This window comes from Barbus barbus (assembly GCF_936440315.1).
Source record: "Barbus barbus genome assembly, chromosome: 12".
In the NCBI taxonomy this organism is placed as follows: domain Eukaryota; kingdom Metazoa; phylum Chordata; class Actinopteri; order Cypriniformes; family Cyprinidae; genus Barbus; species Barbus barbus.
This window is the reverse complement of record NC_136740.1, coordinates 23,178,729-23,201,525: the sequence shown is the minus strand read 5'-3', so window position 1 is coordinate 23,201,525 and position 22,797 is coordinate 23,178,729. Positions and strand designations below refer to the sequence as shown.

At 36.0% G+C, this 22,797-nt stretch overlaps 2 protein-coding genes across 5 annotated transcripts in view; one reads left to right on the top strand and one right to left on the bottom strand.

The window, feature by feature from the left end:
* The window catches only part of LOC306877900 (protein eva-1 homolog B-like), a 16,026-nt gene extending 7,358 nt beyond the window's left edge, over positions 1 to 8,668 (top strand). For 2 of the 3 annotated variants that reach the window (XM_079429930.1, XM_079429931.1), the window contains 3 exons: positions 4,657 to 4,762; positions 6,424 to 6,516; positions 6,622 to 8,668. In XM_079429930.1, the coding sequence (XP_079286056.1) occupies positions 6,450 to 6,516; positions 6,622 to 7,055 (501 nt within the window). In that variant the 5' untranslated portion in view covers positions 4,657 to 4,762; positions 6,424 to 6,449 and the 3' untranslated portion in view covers positions 7,056 to 8,668. Of the gene's footprint in view, positions 1 to 3,228; positions 4,763 to 6,423; positions 6,517 to 6,621 lie in introns of those variants that run through there. The other variant, XM_079429929.1, reaches the window with a different exon arrangement.
* LOC306877899 (SH3 domain-containing kinase-binding protein 1-like) lies at positions 8,579 to 22,797 on the bottom strand. 2 transcript variants are annotated; one of them, XM_079429927.1, is made up of 17 exons: positions 22,516 to 22,696; positions 21,445 to 21,602; positions 21,303 to 21,360; positions 20,537 to 20,649; positions 20,149 to 20,239; positions 19,432 to 19,493; positions 18,986 to 19,031; positions 18,541 to 18,635; positions 17,901 to 17,999; positions 17,406 to 17,457; positions 12,979 to 13,041; positions 12,614 to 12,737; positions 11,741 to 11,933; positions 11,317 to 11,385; positions 10,460 to 10,641; positions 10,314 to 10,377; positions 8,579 to 9,654 (listed from the first exon to the last, which is right to left on the bottom strand). In XM_079429927.1, the coding sequence occupies exons 1-17, from the start codon at positions 22,517 to 22,519 to the stop codon at positions 9,622 to 9,624; spliced, it is 1,506 nt and encodes a 501-aa protein (XP_079286053.1). In that variant the 5' UTR covers positions 22,520 to 22,696; the 3' UTR covers positions 8,579 to 9,621. The 2 variants fall into 2 exon arrangements, with proteins under 2 accessions (XP_079286053.1, XP_079286054.1); XM_079429928.1 differs by lacking the exon at positions 11,317 to 11,385 and having other exon boundaries at positions 8,581 to 9,654; positions 22,516 to 22,797.

The window sequence follows — 22,797 nt, the reverse complement described above, 5'->3', positions numbered from 1 at the left end:
TGGTTCTACCATATTTGTAACAAGGAGTTGGCTTTACAGCTTTAGCTAAATGGAATATACACGAAACTAGATAATGATCTGAGATCATCGCTCTGCAGCAATATTTCAACGCCACTGACATCAATTCCATATGACCGTATTAAATCTAGAGTATGATTTCGACAATGAGTAGGTCCTGAAACATGTTGTTTAACACCAATGGAGTTTAGAATGTGACGCACAACAAAAGTGATGTAAATTCACTTCTGTACAGTAGATGAAGCTCAAACAAATTGCATGAAGAATATTACACAGGAGAAGAAAGTTCAACACTTCAGCAACAACAAAAATTAAACCCAAATGTGTTATTTTTGCTTAGCATTGTTGAATTGGATCATTGAATGTCAGTAGCAAAGACATTGGTTAATAAAATGGGGTTAAATACATAGAATATTATACAAACCTTTTACCAAATCTTTTGAGTTTACATTTATTCATTTTGAGGAGTACCGAATCTGTTTTTGTGCAGGTGAGATGAGTAAATACATGTTCATATTTAGTCTTTATATTTACAGTAAGCATCATGTTCACACAGCATGCACACAATGCCTCTGAACTTGTTCTCGATTTCTCTCAACTTGGCAACATGAGAGCTGTCAGTCAAGACATGGGAAACAAAGTTACTTATTTGAAAAAGTTACTTAAGTTACTAGTTACTTATAATACTACTAGTTACTTATTAACTTGTAATGTGTTACCCTAAAACTGTCATTCAATATGCTGATTTGGCGCTCAAGAATAGTTTTCTTATTATCGATGTTGAAACAGTTATGCTGCTTAATATTTTTGTGGAAATACTTTTTTCAGGATTCTTTGAATAGAAAGTTCAAAAGAACATAATTTATTTGATGTATAGATCTTTTGTAACATTATAAATATCACTACTTTAACTTTTGATCAATGCATCCTTGTTAAATAGAAATAATTTCTTACATGAATAAATCTTACTGACACCCAAACATTTGAGCAGTAGTATAAATTTAGGCTATTTATATGAGTATCTTAAGTGTGCATAATGTTTAAAATATATTTATTAGAAAAATAACATTCCTTAATGGTGAAAAGACCTTTAAAGAGTGAGGTTTCTGCAGAGATTTGTGCATTTGAGGAAATTTTGTGTGGTGTTTGTTTAGTATCGTCTTTCTCGGCTGGCATGCGTCTTTAGGGTCAACTCCACGTTTGGTGCAGGGGTCAAGAATCTGATGGCAACCACATTTCTGACTTGGCTCCAAATGAAATATCCCCCCCAGTAAGAGCTACTGGCAGGAAACACAGTCCAAATGAGTTACACGGCTTAATCTGCTAGATTCTCTGTCAAGAGAAACAAAAAAGAAAGACACTTTACACTGTTTTGGAAATGTCACGGTGAGGTCCAGGCCTGTAAAGGAGCTCAAGATAATTCACATGGCAAATGATTTTACAATGCAACCCTCCTGAGAAGTTTTACAGGCAACCCAGCCAGTAGAAATGTGTCCAAGTTCACTAGTTGGACAGTTACCCTCACCTCTGAGGTTTTGAAACTTACATCGAGCTTCTAACTTTCTTTGCTGAGACAATTCTGGACATGGTTGGTTTTCAGGTAAATCTGCCTGATGGGAGAAAATGAGACCCGAGGGGCTTGGTGTTGGCTGAGAGACTGCACAGTCAGCACTTTAACAGCGCTTTTGGACGGTTTTTAATGGAAAAACTCAAGATTATGAGGATGTTAGGATTGTAGCGTTCCGCCAAACGCAAAAGTGATGATAAATGCAAAAGTTGTGATAAAAGCAATGTTTCAAATGTGCTTTCAGGGACACATTCTACCCCCCTCACTCCTTTTTCCAACATAGCTGTTTATGGGATAAGAGGAAAAAAAATTCTTCATTTTTGAAGTGAACTTTTCATCTTAAAAGGACATTTTAGGAGAACAGACACTAGTCTAGTCATGATAAAGTTGTTTTCTACTGAGGCTGACAGAATTAAATGGTCATTAAGAGTAGTTTGTATATTGAGATTACCTCCTCCAGCCTGTCCACGGTTTGGGAATAGTTTAGTGAGACAAAGAAACCCTATTATATTTAGATTGAAAGTTCTGTATCAGTCACCGAGCCCTTTGCCAAGAAGACCACAAGTGGTTCAACCACTGTGCCAGGAAATTCCAGTGGCTCAAAGAACATTTCTTGTATCAAAAATATCCATTTGCTTGTTTTGGCTGGTGGTGTCATATGAACAAGAAGCCTGCGCTGGCTGCTCGGGTTATGTTTTTCTTTTGATATTGGTGAATTCAATTATAGCCTTTAAAGTCGTGGAGTAAATTCCGTTTATGCTTTGTGATGATATTTTTGAGTGCTTTACAATGAGGGAGTCGTTCGGTCAGGTTGTTTTTGACCAATGCGTCCCTCGGTGGTCAAGCCTGAAGCTTCTGGTTAACAATTAGCAGAAAAAGGAATCGCTCCAGAGGTCTTTGGCCTGTCACTTTGTCCCCCACAAATCATCCACTTGTGCTCTTTATTTGGACAGACAGCTTAATGAGAAAAACAGAGAAACAAATCAAGGGGTGCTCTCTTTAGGTATTTGCACTAGGTCTCCATTTTTCCTGTCAGATGGAGACTGATCCAGGGGAAGGAAATGCTATTGTGGTGTTCTTATTGTGGAAAAGACAAGAATTATCACCAGATATAACAGTCTCTGGATTTCCTCTGCCTTGAAACAGACAACGTTTAATTTAGAATGAGTATTTCTGGCCTTTTCCCAGGCTTTGCGATCTAGGCAGTGCTTGCTTTGGTATTCACTTGTTTTTTCTTTATTAAATCAACTGTTCAGTGGAGTGCAAAAAAATGGTTTCCAAGTCTTAATGCATGACAGCTTTATCTGGAATTCAAGTGCATTTTTTCCTCTCTCAAAATTGTATATGGAGGATCTCTGTGCTTTTCCAAAATGTACAGCAAGTTCCAACCTGAGCAATGGGCGATTTATAATTTTACATGAATGAGAATTAATACAAGCAGAGTAAAGTCTATTCAATCTTGTGTTTCTTGGTGTCAGTCATTTTGCCAAAGCAACATTAAACTTTCAAAAAATATTTTTTATTATGTTGTAAAACTGTTTGGAATTTGTAGTGGACAAAAAAACATGGTGTTAAATATGGTGTCTAGCCTGACAAATGTCAGAAAAAGTAATAGCTGCTGAAATTTCAGCTTTTCCACCACAGGAATAAATTACACTTTAAAATATATTAAAATGGAAAACAGTAATTTTAAATTGTAATATTTCACTTCTAAAGTGGTGTACTTTAATATTTTATAGTAATGTATATATTAATATAAAGTTTTTTTTTTTTTCCAAGTTAAAATATTATTTAGTAAGACTCTAGGAACCTGACCACATGGAGTTGCACCAACAAGAGATATTTTTAAGGGTCACATTTAAACTTTGACCATGTGCCTATAGTTCGCTCAAACCAATAAATTATGTTTTCAGAGCCTTATTAATGTCCCCAGACATCAGAACATACATTGGTATTTTATTTCCCCTTTGCTTTGTCAAGTTTAAATGCAACATCTGCTTTGGAGCAGAACATGAGGCCAGGGAAAGAAAACCGCTGATGTTGGAGTGACAGGATTGCACGAGGGCAGGAGGCCTGCAAATAATTTCCTCCTCAGGGGAAAAACAAAACAACACAGCAGGTTAATAGGTGTTTAGATGGACTTTAAACATGTCTCCATCTGCCATTAGATTCCACTTAGACATGACTGTGCTGTGAGTGTAGGGTGAATATTTTTCTGGAGATTATTACTTTACTAAGTTAATATTTCTACATTTTCTGGTGTTTTGTGTATTGTTGTGTAATTAAATTATTATAATTTTTATTAGTGCATGTGTGTCATGGACTTTCTGGATCAGCCACTTCAGTAATTCAGACAGGAACCCTACAGGAGCATGCATTTTGATCCAGCTTCCAAGTGAAATGTTCATACAGTCTCTCTTCTGGGTCATTTCTGGGTTTGCCATGTGGGTCAAAATTTGTTATGATCACTGGCTGTGGTTTCTATACACGTTACGAATTTCCAAGAGTCAGCTAGATCCAAATCGGCACTGCAAAGCAAAGGGGCTTTACTAAACCAACTCTGAAAGAAACCTCCTGTTTCTGCCATTTTTTTTCACACCATCTGCCTATGAAATATTTCAGAGCTCGGGCCAAATGTCTGGTAGCATAGCTTCATAACTTGCACAAACTGAATAATTTAGGCTAGTACTGTGTAACATGAAGAAAGCTGACAAAAATGAACACAGAAGTTAATATTGAAACATTTATTCATTATGCTTCTGTTCAGCCGGTTCATGCTGTGATTTATTTTTCTAATTCAGTTCACTCCTGCTAAGTTTGAGTGACTCATTTATCATGTAGTGGATTCCTATCTGGGATATGATTTATTGCATTTTCATAGATGAAATGGGAATCTGTTTTAGGCTATTAGATCTCAAGCTGACTTCCTGTGTGCACAGCGCAATCTGGCGCCTTGCATTTGTTTGCACTGCAGATGCCTCAGTGATTTTAGATGTGATGTGGTCTGACAAGGGTGTGCATCTCTCTCTCTCTCTGTGTGTATGTGTGTGTTTGCTTTTGTCATTGTGCAGACGAAGACCAAAGATATTCTGAGAACACAAGGCCATAGCCAGAGTGAGACGCTTGATCCATCTCAAAAAACAGCGCACCATGAGGAGGAACTGATTGCTTTATATGGTAAATCTCAATGCATTTATTTTTAGGCTACTTCTGTTTTTAGTTTTTGTTTCATTTGGGGGGGGGGGGGTTAAATTTTAGAAAATTACTTTTTTTTTATAATTTCATAATGATCACATTTTAATTTGTTTTACAACTGACTTTAACATTTGAATATTAAAAGAGGTACTTCAAAGATGGTGCTTGAATGCCTCTGGTTACTATATTTTTTCATTGTACGTAAAAGATTAGTGTTAACATTGAAACTAACATCTTTTGCGTTCCAATTAAGTCATACAGGTCTGTTTTTGGGTAAATTGTGCCTTTAAAAGTTCATTTTTGTAGGGCCAAATTGTAAATGCTGCGATAATTATTACATTATTATTATTATTATTAATTATTACGTAGTCGTTTAAGCCCATTTAAATGACTGAGTTTGCATACTTAAACAGTATGTGTACAGCAATGATCTCACAGACGGAGAACAATAGTGAGCGAGAAAAACCAATGCCAGCAGGAAGTTCTGTGTGACCGTAGTGGATGGGATAAAAAAAGAGGAGTGGGGGACACAGGAAGTGTGGTAAGATCCGGCAGGCGCACATGACCCCAGTTCTCCTCTATTTCTGTGGTGCCTGCAATGCGTTGTGGATTGAGATGAGAACCAGGAGCAGAACTGTCATAGGGAGGATATGTTTGTTTGGGGTTATTAATATAACCTCTGGAAATATGAATCTTACTTGGGAGTTCACAGATAGGAGGGAAAAGAGTCAGAGAGGAAATACACTACAGATGCAAACAAAACAGGAAAGGAAAAGGCTGGAGATGTATTTGAATGGACGTCATTAGGGAAGAGTATTGTATCATGTCCTTTATTCAGATACAAAAGAATCTGACTACTGGCTACACAGAATTAGGTGGAGTTTTGTAAGGGAAATGGGCCCCACTAGCTCTTGGCAATACTGACCTTTCAACCTCACAACAGGAGCTCGCAGGGAAGGGTTGTGAACTTCAGGATGTTTTTACTGAACTGTTATATATAGTGTCTATATATAGTGCCAGAGAATTGTAGTAGCTCTGTGATTGGTTAAAATGCTCAGTTTGACTAGTCTGTCGCTTTTACTTTTGGAACACAGAAGCCTTTGGCTTAGTTTTTGTTTGGCCTGAAATTCTTGCATTTATTAATTTATTAGAATTTTTGATTTTTAGATTAATTCAATTCTGAATGTATTCTATATTTGAAAACTTACTCAGTTTTATAATATAACTATTTAAAGCTAATTTCAGGGATTGATTAATCTGCAGTTATGAACGTGACATTGCGTAGCTTTTCAGTGAACTAATCTGCCCTAATCTAAACATACAGCTAATTTCACCTCAAAATTTTGCATCAAAAATGAGTCTATAACAAAATTTCACATCTTGTTAATTGCCTCTTTTTTTTTGTGATGATCTAGCTTCATAAAGCAAAATAAATTAATCAATTAATAAAAACAATAAAATAATAAAATAAAATATTGATTACAAAAATATGAATTTTGCAGTGTTTTTAGGACAGTCAGAAACCACCCAGAACACATTAGCAATGCACTAAAAACCACTTAGCAGTCACTCTTAACCATGTGCTGAAAACAAGCACCAATCACCTTTATCAACAATATTTTATTTATTTTTTTATCCTGTAGGTTATAAAACACAGGACAAAGCCAGGATGAATGTAAAAAGGAAGGAGATGGACTTATTGAGCAACACTATTGCTGCTTATGCTCACATTAAAGGTCAGTGCTTTTTCCATGTTTAATATACAACTCAGGTTAAATAACAGTAAACTCGTATGAATATGTTCCAGTGACTAAACCAGACTCGTTTCCCTATCTATCCAGCCAATCCAGAGAGTTTTGGCCTTTACTTTGTCATCGGCGTCTGTTTTGGCCTGGTGCTCACTCTCTGCCTCCTGGTCATCCGGATTTCCTGCAAGCCTCGGACCACTACGGCACCCCCCACGCCGGAGAAAAAACAGCTGAAAGACTATAGTGAGGAGGAGGAGGAAGATGAGGAGAGTGATGATGAGGAGGAGGAAGATGCAGGAGGCCTGGACTCCTCCATCCGGCACAGCACCACAGAGATCCCCATGAGCAACAATCTCATCACGCCAGAAGGGACACTGAGCAGGAACGTGTTCACCTCAGCCGAGGAGCTGGAGCGGGCACAGCGATTGGAGGAAAGGGAGAGGATCATCAGGGAAATCTGGAGAAACGGACAGCCGGACATCCTGGGAGCAGGGACAGGCACTATAGGAAGAGTGCACTACTACTAACACTCCTGGACATTTCACTGGCTGAGTGCAGTACTTTGAAAGACTGTTAATGGACAGCATTTGCATTTCTTTTTTTTATATTGATGTTATTGTAATCCTACAGACCACGGGTACAGCTGTTCTGTATGCAACATTTGGACCGGGCAAGTTGATATCAGTCCCTAAGTCATGGTGCTTATTGAAAAGTCATTTTCTTAGACTTTGACAACTGAATTGATGTTTAAAAACTATTTGTATATTGTAGGTGATTATTAGAAGTTCACTGAAAGCAAATGCTCTTTTGCACCATGCTATTTGTGTATAGATTTTTTTACTTGATATTTTTGTACTATATTACTTGATTTTTTATTTTTTTATCCTCTGTCAAATCATGCAGTAACTCATAGATTATAAAGCTACATGGCAATATACACTGCTGTTCAAAAGTTTGGGATTAGTTGTTTTTTTTAAGAATTTAAAGAAATTAATACTTTTATTCAGCAAGGATGTGCTAAATTAATAAAAAGTGTTATGAATATGCTGTTCTTTTTAACTTTTATTTATCAAAGAATCCTCAAAGTATCAAGTTCCAATAAAATAAATATTAAGCAGCACATCTATTTAAAACATTGATAATAAATCAGAATGATTTCTGAAGGATCATGTGACACTGAAGACTGATGGATGATGAAAATTCAGCTTTGCATCACAAGAATAAATTATATTTTAAAGTATAATAAAATAGAAAACTTTTAAATTGTAATGTTTCACAATATTTGTTTTTTTTTCTATTTTTTGATCAAATAAATACAGCCTTGATGAGCAAAAGATACTTCTTTAAAAAACATTAAAAATCTTGCTAATCCCAAACTTTTCAATGGAAATGAACAGAATGGAATTTAAAATTCGATGCAAATGAGATAATTATTTTCATGATTTATAATAATAAATATAAATGCATAAATTCAATTGTTTTAATGCTACAATGTGAAACAGGCATCATAATATTAAGATAATGAAACAAGATAGCTTTATTTTTTGTGAATGAAATATATCAATGACGTACAAATACAGAACTTTATGATGAAATGACTCAAAACACAATTCGATTGCTTCCAGATCATTTGTGATGAATTATAACACAGAAAACGCTGTTTAAAAGCTCTTTGCTTTGTCAAACTGAATCTGAAAGTCCATTTTCCCTTTGTGAAGATGTGATGTGAGACCGGTGCGGATTTAGTTTCCCTTTAGACTGAAAACAACATCTGGAAAGCATGTGGAACACATTAGCTCCTCATAGTCTGACTAATCATTGGAAATGGACAGTATTTAATGACATATAGACTAATTCCAAATAACAGAAATGTTTGTAAGGTTTGTAGGTTGAATTACAGGGATGACTGTACCATCAATCAAAACAAATTCTTGACTTTTTCAGGCTCATCTGGGATTCCATGTGGGTTCTATACATATTAGGTGTCCTATGAGCAGTTCTCAAGTTTACATAGTTTCTAAGTTATTTCAATAGAAAATTCTACCATTCTGTCTCATGCAAACACCTTTTATTGGTACGCTTTGGACTAATTGTTTGGGTTTCAGCATTTTCAGTGAAAGTAAAGCTCAATATTTCAATCAAACACACACATCTTGCCATTATATGTTGATATCATTCCATATTCCAAGGCCAGAAGGAAATTTTAACTAGAAATAAAACGATAAAAAGATCAGACTAATCAGGTGTGCAAATATGTAATTTGTTACTGAAATATTCTGATGGCTCTGAGGGTTTTATCATAGACGATTGGCAAATCAACCCTTGATTGTTTTAAACCATCTGCTGATTGGTATAACCATGTTACTCGGGACTCATGTTAGCAGGACCCATGTTGAGCAGGATGTTTTTTGGCTTTATTTAGGAATGCACAATATATATTGGTACCATATCAGTTATTAGTTGATATTAGACTTTTTAAAAATGTATCAATATGGGTGATACTGGATTTTTCATTGCGCATGCTCATTTTAAAACCCACTTTTTCTTAAACTCTAAATTAATCTTAACATAACATTGCAAATCTCAAAGTAAGTTTCGTATCATACATTTTAACAAAGACAAAACATTTATGCACTAAAAAAGATGCCAACTCATGTTTATCAGAACATCTCTGGGTAAATCAGGCTTGGAGCAAAAGCAAGTGGAACTATTTATTGATTATTTGTTACAGAATACAACCACAAAACAGACATATATTAATAATAGAAAGTGTGTATGGCCTTACATTATCCCTGAATTTCCATGAAAATAAAGGATATTGGATATCTGATATTTACACATTTCAAAACGCATGTCTTAAGAAATGAACGCCGAGGACTCCCACAACCAAATGAGCTGATAAGCAGTACATGAGAAAACCATAAGTTTTTTTTGTAGTTCTGCTCTCTTATTTAAGCTCTGGCTTCTGGTCCACTCAACCAGGAATTCATCAATCAATCAGTCACGTGCTGGATTTCCATTCCCCAACATCTTTACGTCCATGTCCCAGAGAAGGATCACTGGGGGTAGTGAAATACTCCCGGTGTTCAATGTTCACTGTTTTTTCCTCAGAGCCTCCACCTCATCCTATAAATATAAACAAATGATTTAATAAGTTGTTCTTGGCATTAAGTGAAGACTAGCATTAAAGTGAGACTATATTTGAATTCTACAGTGTAAAATCAAGCTAGTTGACATTATTCTGAGGTAAATAAATTCTATCAGTTAAGAAATTATATTGTTTAGATATTTTGCTATTTTTATCCTTTATGACAACTGTTATGCGATTCAGTTGTTTTGAGTTCAAACAAGTTGTAGTTTTAACTCATTGCTGCTCTCTTGAGGATGAAGACGGTAATTATCAGATTTTTTTTTTTCTATGTGCCATTGGCAACTAGATTTAATTTGGAATACAGGATTTAACTGTATTTAACTGAATGAGAAACTGTGATGCAAAAAAAAAAAAAAAAAAAAAAATCACTGCAATCTACTTCTATTTTTGTATTTTTCCTCTTCTTTCTTTGTTGCTCAAGCAATTGAAATAAAGTTTGCCCTAATTCTATTACACTACTTCGAGTCTTTTGAGTTAGTAAAGCCATAAATATGTGATTTGTGAATTCCAAGTGAATTTTTAATATAGTATTTATGTGAATTCTACAAGTTTTAGATGTATATCATAGCACAGTGAGACTTTATTATCTGCACGTAATAATCTACACAGAATAGACTCAAATCTCACCACTTACCTGTAATCTCATTCGTTTTTCCGTCTCATCCTTCAGTTCATCTTTAAGCTCCTTTATGTCTCTCCTGGTCATTAAAGAGGGATATTGGAATAAGAGAAATGTGTGATATGATCATTCAGGTGTGGTAGTTAGGAGCTCATACTCACTCGTGCTGTGCTTTGAGGAGATCCAGTGACATGCGGATATCTTTAAGCTCTGTCAGCACAGAGGCCAGTGAAGCACTCTCCTCCTGAGCCACAGCTTTGCTTTCAGTCGGTGTCTTGGGTGGTGACGTGGTTTTAGCTACCTGGTCTGTCTTGGTGGAAGGTGATGACTGAGGTTCTGTACCCTGAGGAAAAAATACCAGCAGCTGAGCAACTGAGGGATGAAGAGGGATATAACTTGATAAAAAAAAAGTGTCAAATAGGACTTCTACATTGTTACAAAAGATTTAAAAGAAAATGCTGTTCATTTGAATGTTCTATTCATCGAATCCTGAAATAAATGTATCATGGTTTCTACAAACATATTAAGCAGCACTAGTGATTTCAACATTGATAATAAGAAATGTTTCTTGAGCACAAAATACAATAAAATAAAAAAAGTTATTTTAAATTGTAATAATATTTCTCTGTATTTTTCATCAATCAAATGCAGCTGTGGTGAGCATAAAAGACTTCTTTTAAAAACATAAAAATCTTACCGACTTCAAACTTTTGATAGTATATACCAGACATGTAAGGAGATGTTTTATAGACAAATATAATTCCATAATGTAATATCAATACGTTTCCAACCTTTGGTAACACTTTAAAACAACTTTCATTAATAAGTCCTTAAAACATGATATAATGCTTAACAGAGCAATAGTTCATGTATTTTCAAACATCAATATATATGATAATATTGTGTATGAATCATGTTTTAAATATTTGAAGGCACATGAGCTGATCTGATCTGTGAAGCATTACATAATGTAATAATAATAATATGAATGAAAGTTATTATAAAGAGCTATCCAAACCTCTGGAATATTTTGTGGTAATCCATCTTTCTCTTCTGAAGTTTCACTGTGATCAATTTCAGCTGGAACCTTTATGAAAAACAGATGTCATTTGCATTATTTATAAAGACATTAGAATGTATTAACTGTTACTAAAGTCATTTAAACACTAACTCGACTACATCTTTATAATTGTTATATATAATCATGATTAATTATTTTAATTGATTGACAGCCCTAATTTTTAATTTCTTAATTTTTATCATCATTCTTCATGCACCACCCTTGGCATGATTTGGCTTGAGTGGCACACCTCAAGTGTGATTAAGTGTTAATACTTGACACATTTTGAAGCAATTAATCTCTTAAACTGAAATCAACTTCAAATCAACCAATCCTCCAATCGACTCAAATCTTGGCACTTGTGTGAGTGTGTTAGGCTCACTTGTGTGGCAGAGCTGAGGGCTGTTGGTGGTTTTCTCTGTGGAGGTTTGGCTCTGTTGGCTGTGGGATGGCTCAGTTTCTCTGAGGACACATCTACACCGTCAAACTGGTCAGGGGTCTTCTCTTTAACCTCTTTCTGTACTGGTGAAGCTGGGGGCTGTTGTTTAGGCGAGACAGGTTGTGGCTCTTCATTTCTAAGAGGGGGAAATATGCATCATGCATATTACACACATACAATACATTAAAATACATTTCAGAAACTTCTGAGTACTTAAAACACACAAATACAAAGCAAGCAGGAGCCACAGATTTTCAACGTAGTTTCAATTTAATAGCATCGTTCTCTGCACTGAAATCAAAATAAACATCAGCATCTGTAACGTGGTGTCTAATGTGTTTTAGAGTGCCGTGAGCTTTTTTCAAACAATGCACCTCTCTGATTTGTTGTGGAAAATGTTATATTAATTGTTAATTGACTGTAATGTCTAAGTTTGTACATGCATTTCAGTCAGAATGACAGTTCTTTCTGTAAACTCTGCCAAAAGACGCACTCTCACTCAGAAAAACAGGAAACAGGCAGTTTGGTTTGTTTAGTCCCTCAGCAACTCATAAAATTTCCATTGCTCTCTACAAGACTGAGCATTCACAGGCCCTTTAGAATAACACATAATGCTAAATGATCATCTAATGAGGTGGAATTCAGTCTCTTTAGCACAATAAATCTATCCGATGAAAGGAAATTCATGATTTCATTTATCTGGTGAAATAGTGAAAATTTTCTGTTTCAGATTCCTTCTATTTTTGGCATTACTTGTGATGAAAAGCATCACAGAAGGTTGTATGCGCAAAGATGATTTGCTGAGGCATCACTTACTTTGGTACTAGTTTTATGGGCTTCTCCTTCACTGGTGGTGGTGGAACGGGTGGTTTGTGCAGACCGGGCAACTTAATTTTACCAGGTGGGTCACTTCGAAAGTCTTTAGTGTCCGGTTTGTCACCTGAGCAAAGAGGAGAGAGTGCAAAGACGAGATAAATATTATCATAACTGATCAATTTCCTCAGACAGCAGTGCTTTTACATGAGCTCAGATATTTACTAAAGTAATAAATGTTGTACATGTGTAATTTAAATAAACATTTAATAAAAAAATTTAGATGTGCGTTTACTATATATTTCAATTATCAAGACAGGATCTTATACTTTAGCAAGAACATTTACAGGTTTGTTCAGAATGATTACTTTTAGTCTCCGTCTTTGTGTTCGTGTCAGAGCTGTTCTGGTCCATCACTGGCATCCGGTTCACTGAGATATAAGAAGATATAAAATTTTGCAGTCAGTATTATGATTTTTCATCTGACAGTGGTGGCTCTATCCATTTGTTTTGTTTTTCTCCATACGTTCTACTAACAACTCTTTAAAAATGTAACTTACAAAAAAATCTTCACCCTTATCAATTTTGCTTCTTTTTTTGGACTGTTATCTCTTGTCTAAAGAAGACCAGAGGCCAGCCTGCACCCTTGAAGCAATTTTAAAAATAAACATCACTTTGAAGCATTCTCACAACTATAAGGATTACATGCTGGAGGTCTCTGTGGCATGGGAACAGGCTGTTTCCTGTGGCTACACAAAAAATATCATGGGTTCCCTTAATAAGCCCAAATCGTTTCAAGTATTAACAGTCATTAAACTGTCTTGCAAAACAAAAAAGACCAGATCTCTGTTCTCATTCAGAATTACTCTTGTGGAGTCAAAATCAAACAAGACATTAAAGTCACTATCTAAGATAAAGTCAAAGCCATAAATATCACATGTAATTATTTTGAGTAAACATCCTCTCTCATACAGAACATTGCTTCATCTACCATCAGGACTACTTTGATTAGATCTTTTCTTATGAAACCAAATTTTCAAAAAAAAGGTTCAAAACCACATTCTGTGACTTTTCGGTAACACTTTAAAATACTGTTCCATCATTAATGAATAACTACACAAGAACACATGAGTAACACATTATTAGCACTCTAGTAACTAACAAGAAACTCTGATTAATGAATTAGTAAGTAATAGTGCTTAGTCGAAAGTGGTAGTTCACTATTAGCTAATCAGTAATTATTAATTTTTCATACCTCCCTAAGAACTACTGTATACAGGTTCGTAATTAATATGAATAATACATAATGTATAATTAATTCTAAAGTAAAGGTTGTGGTAATCCACTAGTAATTACTGAAGTCATTGTAAACCTTTAAGGTTTTTGTAAGGTTTTGGTTAGTAATTCATTTTGCTAGATTTGGTAACACTTTGGTAACACTTAAATCATTACTAGTGGGTTACTGTGATCTTCACTTTAGAATACTGATCCAAATAATTAGTAGTTTCTTCAGAAGGATGTAGTAACACTTGAGTCATTACTAGTGGGTTACCATGATCTTCATTTTAGAATTAATTATACATTGTGCATAATTCACATTAATTATGAACCTGTATACAGTAGTTCTTAGTATTTCTCCAGGATATATAAAAGAATTGTAGTTATTGATTAGCTAATAGTGAACTACCAGTTTCAACTGAGCGCTATTACTACTAAATCACTAATCATAGTTTCTTGTTTGGTAATAGTAGTTACTACAATGTTAATAGTGCATTAGTGACTTGTTCCTGTGTAGTTATTCATTAACAAAGGATCAGTATTCTAAAGTGTTACCGACTTTTCTAATTGCATGCAGTCAAGCGACAAGCGACATCCACTGCAAACACATCTAGCATTGTGATATATATATATATATATATATATATATTGTGAATATATCACAATGCTTGTAGAGCAAAGAATGTAGAGAACATGAAAATCCAAGAACTGAAAATACTGAAGAATAAAAAGTCTATACATACCCTGTGAGTTTTTTCAGTATTCCAGCAATACAACCCTATATTAATATGAAGACGTTTATATATAGAGAGCACAGGGGTGCTCCACTTTGCCCTTGCCTTTCTCTAGAGTCTGCTCACATGACATCTCTTCATGGCCTACGACTTCCTGTCACAGCCCCACACAGCTGCATCAGTGTTTCTTAGAGCAGTTTGTGGTAATGAGTGTGATGTGTGTCAGATTTAAAACTTAAGTAATGAACAGAGATTCTTGCACTACATTTCCAGGCTTTTAACACCACTTTAATACTGTTACAGATTACATTCTGCAGCAAACAAAATATGATCAGACTGAAGGGAAAAAGAGTCTCATGCTCGAGTGCAAAACAAAACATGATATGAGCAAAAAGCCTACTTCCTGTCCTAGAAATGACAGTTGTCAATAACAGGTGCAGAAACTGTATTTTACAGCTTGTAGTTTCCATCAGTGTATTTCACACACACACACACACACACACACATTATATACAGTGCCCTTCATAAGTATTGGAACAGTAAAGACAAAATTGCTCTGTTGGCTGTGGAGTCAAGACATTTGCAAATATGAATGTGAGACAAATATGAGACAAAACTACAGAATGTCACATTTTATTATTAGCCATTACAACACATGTATGTTTTACCAAATAAAAGGAACAGCACTTTTAGAGTTCATCCCACTCATTGATGTGAGCATAAGTATTGGGACAGTTGAACATAAGGCAGATATAAAAGATTAAACGCTATTATTTAGTTGCAGATCCCTTGCGCACAATCACAGCAGTGAGTCTGTGACCCATAGACATCACCAGACTCTTGGTCTCATCCTTTGAAATACTTTTCCCAGCCTTTAATGCAGCCAATTCCAATTGTTGCTTGTTTTGGGGAGTTTCTGTCTTTACTCTCCTCTTCAGCTGCTGAAATTCATGTTAAATCGGATTTAAATCAGGAGATTGACTTGGGCAATCGAAGACTTTCCATTTCTTTGCCCTTATAAATTCCTTGACTGAACTGGCAGGGGTTTTTGGGTCATTGTCCTGATGCAATATGAAGCACTTCCCAATGCATCTGGTGGCATTTTCTTGAATATTGGTAGGCAAGATGGTTTTGTACCCTTCTAAATTCATTCTGCTACTGTCATCATACATTAAGTCATCAGTAAAGTTGAGAGGACCTGTTCCAGAGGCAGCCATGCATGCCCATGCCATGACACCCCCTCCACCATGCTTTACAGATGAGGCTGTATGCTTGGGATCATTGCAGTTCCCTTTTTTTCTCCACATTTTTGCTTTCCCATCACTTAGATAAAGGTTCATCTTTGTCTCATCGGTCCATAAACACAGTTCCAAAACTCTTCTGACTAACCTTTGTGCTTTTTTACAAACTCTAATCTTGCCTTTCTATTTTTGGTGCTGGTCAGAGGTTTGCATCTTGCTGTGTAGCATCTGTAATTCTGTGTCAAAGTCTCCTGAGGACAGTAAATTGTCAGAGCATCACCCCAGCTTTCTGGAAGTTGTTGGTGATTTTACAGACATGTCTTTTAGGGTTCATTTTCACAGCTTTTATGATTTGTCTGTCATCAACTACTGTTGTCTTCTCAGCCGATCAGGTCTTAGTTGGTTGCTGGTGTCGCTGGTGGTTTCCGAACTCTTGATTTCTCCACGCCCTTTGTTTTTGCTGGAGCTCTAACTGACTTCCTCTTTTCTTTTAGCATCCAAATTGCTTGCTTTTCTCTCAAAGTCAGCTCCCTCGTCTTCATCCTGGTTTGTGTGTGTCATCATCGAATGCAAGATTCAGAATGCAGAAGTAATGGATACAACTGATACGACACATTCCCTGCTTTTAATATCTGAAGAATTAATGCAACAGGACACAGCTGATCACTTAGAAAGATCTCTGAGGCAACTGTTCCAATACTTATGCTCACATCAGATAGAGGGATGAAACTCTAAAAGTGCTGAACTTCTTAGCTGGTAAAACATCTATGTGTTGAATCACCCAATAATAAAATGTGACTCTGTAGTTTTGTCTCATATTCATCTTTTAATCATATTTGTAAATGTCTTGACTCTACAGCCAACAGAACAATTTTGCCTTTACTATTCCAATACTTTTGGAGGGCACTGTAAGTAAAAAATGACACAAACGTCCTCTAAGTAAAAAAAAAAAAATCATTCTTAGCAGTGTCTAATGCATAATAAAGGTTGTGTCTGATTTCAAGAAGTCAAGAGTCATTATTTTATATGATGAATTCCAGCTTAACTGATATTGTGTTTACTAACTGGTAAGTATATATTCATGTCTTTTGATGAACTATATACTTATTTGAAGAGGACATCGGAGTTCTTATAAAGACACAAAGCAGTGCACAAAAATTCTAATTTTATATTACAAGATCTAGTTTTTCAAGGTTAGCATAATTGTGCTAGTGTATAACTTGCTAAAAATGGAATACTAAAATAAAGATGCATAAATATACTACTTTCACAAAACAGAAAGTGATTAATTTAGCGCAATTTTTTGTTGTTGTTGTTTTAAGTAATGGCTATGGGTCGCACCATGCAAGAATTAAACCTACAAACTTTAGTTTAGAATTGACAGTAAAAAGTACTTTAAAGACGCCGTGCCACTACAGGTTTTTCATCTTATCAAACCAGCTAACACACCCCCTGAAATCTTTTAATGCTGTTTCTAGCAACATTTCCAGCTACGTTTGATATAATCTAAAGAAACAGAGTTGACAGGTGCTGATGTCTTACCTGCATTTTTCTGAGAGCCTTGTCTCACCGGTGGCTGCCCTGCATTTTCAGTCTGCGTCAGAAACGAGAAATTGTCAACAAAATATAGATTAGTCCTTCTGAGAAAGATAAAGCTCACACTCTTTCCATGTAGGAGGAATCCAGTCACCATTTTTAGTGTTCCTCTCTTCTAATGGAAACCTCTGAGTCAATCTCTTTTAATAATTCCAAAGTAACAGGAAGAAAATACAGTCATGTACAGACCACAGTTAGCCTTCTTGTGTCATCACAGACAAGATCAAGTTATTAAAAACAGATTTATAACCTCCAGTCTGTTCCATCTTAAAACAAATTAAACTATTTGTAAACTAGGGTTAATGTCCTCTGCCTAAAATCGGTTTTCTAAGCCAGCGCATTACTATCAGCCCAGAACATTGTTGACAAAAGGGAGACTCCCATTCTCTAACAGTGCACAAATGGGCCAATCATGAGAACATTTCTCTGTCCCACACTCACATGAAGAGTATCCGCTGGGATCACCATGACGAAGTTATCAGGAAAAAAGCCCCTGCGTCCGTTCAGTTCTCCCTCCCACCAGCCCTCGTCCTCAGTGGACTTTAGGAAAAAGAAAAAGAAAATAAATACACAAAGCTGAATCACTGCCCAGAAAAAGACACAAACTTGTATATGGGGTATAAAAAAACAAATGAGGAGGTAATTAGTTATTAATATACACATGAGATATGCCCTTTTCGTTTCATATAAATTACCATTCAAAAAATCTGAGGTCAGTAAGATTTTTTTTTAAAGAAATTAATACTTTCAGAAAGGATGCATTATTAAGTAAATGATGATACAATTGTCATTTTTGGGTGAGCTATTGCTTTAAGTAGTCATTTAAGTAAACGTAATCAGCAAGATAATGTAAAGTCATGCTGTCATTTTCACAAAACATACCTCTTTAGAATGATTCAAGATTGTTTTGTGTTGCATTTGAATCACCTGATCATCATTTATTATTTTGCTGCAATGACCAGCTGACTGTACATTATCCTTTACATACAAATCTATTGAGTAACTTTGTTTTTCATTAGAAAATGTACTGTGTGCTATACAGTACAAATAGAAAGCAGTCAGTTGGTCACAAATGACACACCTTATTGATGACTGCTATGACGTCTCCCTTCTTCAGGTTTAACTCGTCTTCGGCAGCAGCTGTGTAGTCAAACATGACCTGACAACATTCTTTCACTGCGGAGAAATTAAATTTGTATTTACTGAAGTTGTAATTAACTTATTAGCAAATTGGGCTTTTCCTTAACGGATTTGCCCGGTAGGCTTGGTGGGTGAATCTGAAAGCACATGTTGCTGCTCTTCTGGTATGAAGGGCTTAAGGAAGTCCTTTAAGAATAGATCCTTTCATTCACTGATAACGGCATATGCATTGTCTTAAGACTGTGTGTTCTCTGTCACTGTCTAACATGGGAATAGTGTTCGGCCCTCTTTAAGTTGAAGTGTACAACCTCAAGAACCAGCTAAACAGCATTTAATTACTTAACCAATGTTATCTGTACGGTATGGCATGTTTTTAGACTTCTCACCACTTGATGTTTTTCTCCTTAAACTTGGTCTCTGTTGAACTTTTCCCTGTATGAAAAAATAAATAAACAATATGAAGTGAAGTGACATACTGCCAAGTATGGTGACCCATACTCGGAATTCGTGCTCTGCATTTAACCCATCCAACGTGCACACACACAGCAGTGAACACACACACAGCAGTGAACACACACCCGGAGCAGTGGGCAGCCATTTATGCTGCGGCGCCCGGGGAGCAGTTGGGGGTTCGGTGCCTTGCTCAAGGGCACCTCAGTCGTGGTATTGAGGGTGGAGAGAGCGCTGTACATTCACTCCCCCCACCTACAATCCCTGCCGGCCCGAGACTCGAACCCGCAACCTTTGGATTATGAGTCCGACTCTCTAACCATTAGGCCACAACTCCGCCCCATATATTACAATATATAACTTAATATAATATAATTCTCACCTCTTTATTGAAGACAGATTCAGAGAGTTTTGGCCTGGATTTGATTTCAGTTGTCTTGCCATCTGCAGAACATTAAGAGGGTCCAGTAAGACAGTAACAAACATACAGCGCCCTCCATAATGTTTGGAAGAAAAACACATTTTTATTTTTTTCTTCATTTACTTTATTCTCTATATATTTACTTTATTTATTAAATAATGTTTTACTACAGTTGGGTTTCACCAGGGAAAATACCACACTTTTAATACATAGTCCAGGCATTTCATGACACTATACTGTTTAGAACCAATGGCTTCACAGATGTTTGAGATTACTCCACCATTTAAATTGTCAGTTTTTAGTCTTTGTTCTAGGCTACTGATAAAATGTGGGCTGTTATTTGCGTTTGTTAACATAAGGACCAGAGTTTTGCCAGTAAAACCGAAGAAGCGATTGTGAAGCTGAGAAACAAGAATAAAACAATAAAAGCAATATCAGACAACTAACCAAAACAATCAGACATGTGTGACAGAAACACTTCTCAGGAAGCATGTGTGGATTTGTCTACAAAAGACTTCATGAGACTACAAAAATACCACAAACATAGGATGCTCAAGTTACAACAATCTTTGTCACAACAATTATTGAGGGCACTGTATTCATTGTGGAGAAAATCCAATAAGATTATGCATGTTATGCAAAATAAATGCAAGTTTCAGTTTTAGTGTACAACTTCACCTTTTGAAGGGACAAAAATTTCCTTGACAAAATTTGACGGAAAGGCTCCTATTTTGTTATTTTTCTTTCCCATCCACCACCCATCTTCAATCTGCCAGACAAAAAGAAAGTATGGCAGAATAAATATAAAATTTCATTAGGACACAAACATTTCTGATGGGTGTTTTTATCCAATATACTGTGTGTAACGGGTATGTCATATAGAGAGAGAGAGAGAGAGAGAGAGAGAGAGAGAGAGAGTTTTTGGGATTAACAATTCCTTTAACTTTAACAAGGAAGGATGATGAAAGATTATCACTTCTGCTCACAGAAAGCACAAGTAACAGCTATACGAAATCACACAAGACTCTTATGAATGAAGTTTCTAGGAATGTATAGAACTTCTCACCTCTCTGAGAATCTCGAAGGTCTCCCCAACAACCAGCTCCAGCTCGTCCTCGTTCGTGGGGGTGTAGGGAAAAGCCACCTCACATTTTCTCGTCTGTTCCTTTGGTTTCTTCGCTGGAGCAATGAAGTAAGTGGAAAACATATGTAACATGTCAACACGTTAAAGTGTGAGAACAAACTGAACTAGACTGCAAAAGCACTTCCAGCTTTCACTTTTCCAAGTACTTCAGTTTTATGACAAGCTCTATTTTATGGCGGATATAGCCTATGGATTTTGGTGGGTATAATTTGAGACCGGATGTGAATGCACAAACCTTTCATTAGCCTACTTATTTTAGTCTACCAAGTCGGTATGCTTTGGACAGCTTCAGACGCTTACGCCTGTGGTTTGATGTAAAAGTTTAAGAATCTGTCGCTGAAAAACAACAACATATTTCTCCACCACAAAATCTGAATATTTGAAGGAAAACATATCTGTTATTGTTGGGGACTTCGATTCAGCCAAGATTTCTGCAAGTTTACGCCAGGAGATGTTTTTGAGTATATGATGAACGAGTCATTGACGATGAATGAATCATTGGCTCAACCGATTAATTTGACTCTCGAAAAATACGAGTGCCAATCTGCATGATTTTTATCAATCTATTTGATCTTTTGCTACACTAACCATAGTTTAGTCATGGTATTTTTAGTAAAACTGTGTCAATACGCCAAAAAACATGGTTACTACACTTTTATTTCTTATTTAACTTATAATGTAAACTTACTTTTCCTCATGCTTCTTGGCTCTCTGTTGCTGTCCCCTATTAAGTAAACAGGCACTTCCTGTGAGGAGAGAATAGCCAATTTGAAAATGACCGTTTATGACAACTAGGAAAACTATGGAAAGGGTGCTCAAGAGGTGCAGACCTTGACAAAGTTGCAAGGGAACATGCCTCTCTTTCCTCTCAGCTCTCCTTCCAGCCATCCTTCCTCTTTACCCTTTGAGACGTTCTTCACCACATCCCCCACATGCACTGTCAACTCATCTGACATCGTCGCCTCAAAGTCCAGAAGCACAAGCACCTCTAAAATGGACAGAAGAGAGATTAAGACATTGGTGGTTAGTAAACTGGAGTGTTTTATGAAATATGTAATATTTTGTCTTGTAAATTATGTTTTCAGCTACTTATAAGTATCTAAAATACATTTTAACATAGCCATTTTACAGATTTTTCTCTAAAAATGCAAATTTCATTTGGGCCAGCTATGATGTTAGTCTGTTGCACTTTCTCAATCAGCCTTATCTTTTATGAAATACTTACCCTACAGACAAATGCATCTAATTATGTGAAAGACATGAAAAAACATGCCAAAGAGATTGAAGTGGTAGAATTTATGTGAATTTAAGTGCAATACGGTGAGCTGGACAGCCATGAGCAATGTGTTTCAACAGGCTTACAGAGTTGAACCTGAGAGATTTGAACTCAAGAATGCATAGCAGTACAAAGTGCAGTTTGCATGATTTACAGTGGAATTTGGTCTGAGTTCCGATAAGAAACTTTATCAGTCTAAATATTAAGCCTTAATTACAGGCAGTTTATGATCAGGTAAGCTAAAAAAAAGCAACATTATAATGACGTTGGTGTCATAAACTGTCATCTCGATTTTCTTTACCAAATACATCACACTGAGTAAATAAATAAATACATTCAGCTATGGATAATTGTTAGTAATAATATTAAACGGATTCAAATATGATACAAAAGCAACTCGGTGTAACCTGTCTGTCACTTACTAGTCATTTATTGGTTACTTATCATTATACTACAACTGGCTACTGTATATAGGCTATACATAATCACTATATATGTTTCTTCTAAAATACATGGATCTTTCCATAGATGTTGGAATGGCAATAAAAATACATCTATACATAACCCAAGTACCACAGCTTACCAAATCATAACAACCTTTTTGAAACGAAGTTTAAAAACTCACCCATGGCCCCTTGAAATCCGTTTTTAGAGCACCTGCAAGTCTGACAATGAAGATTCTGTTCAGTTCTCAAAGTGTCATGGACTCCCTGCTTGATTTAGTGGTATTACACAATCCAAAGACAGCGAAAGCTTAGTTGGACCTCCTTCTTTCTAGTCAAACGTTAGCATTGTTGAAAGAAAGAAAAAAACTCAGCTAGTCAAGACACGTTATATCCTGAGAAGGAGACGTAGAGAGTGTATAACAGGTGAGACAGGTTTGTGTTGGTATGAGCCTTCTGGTGTC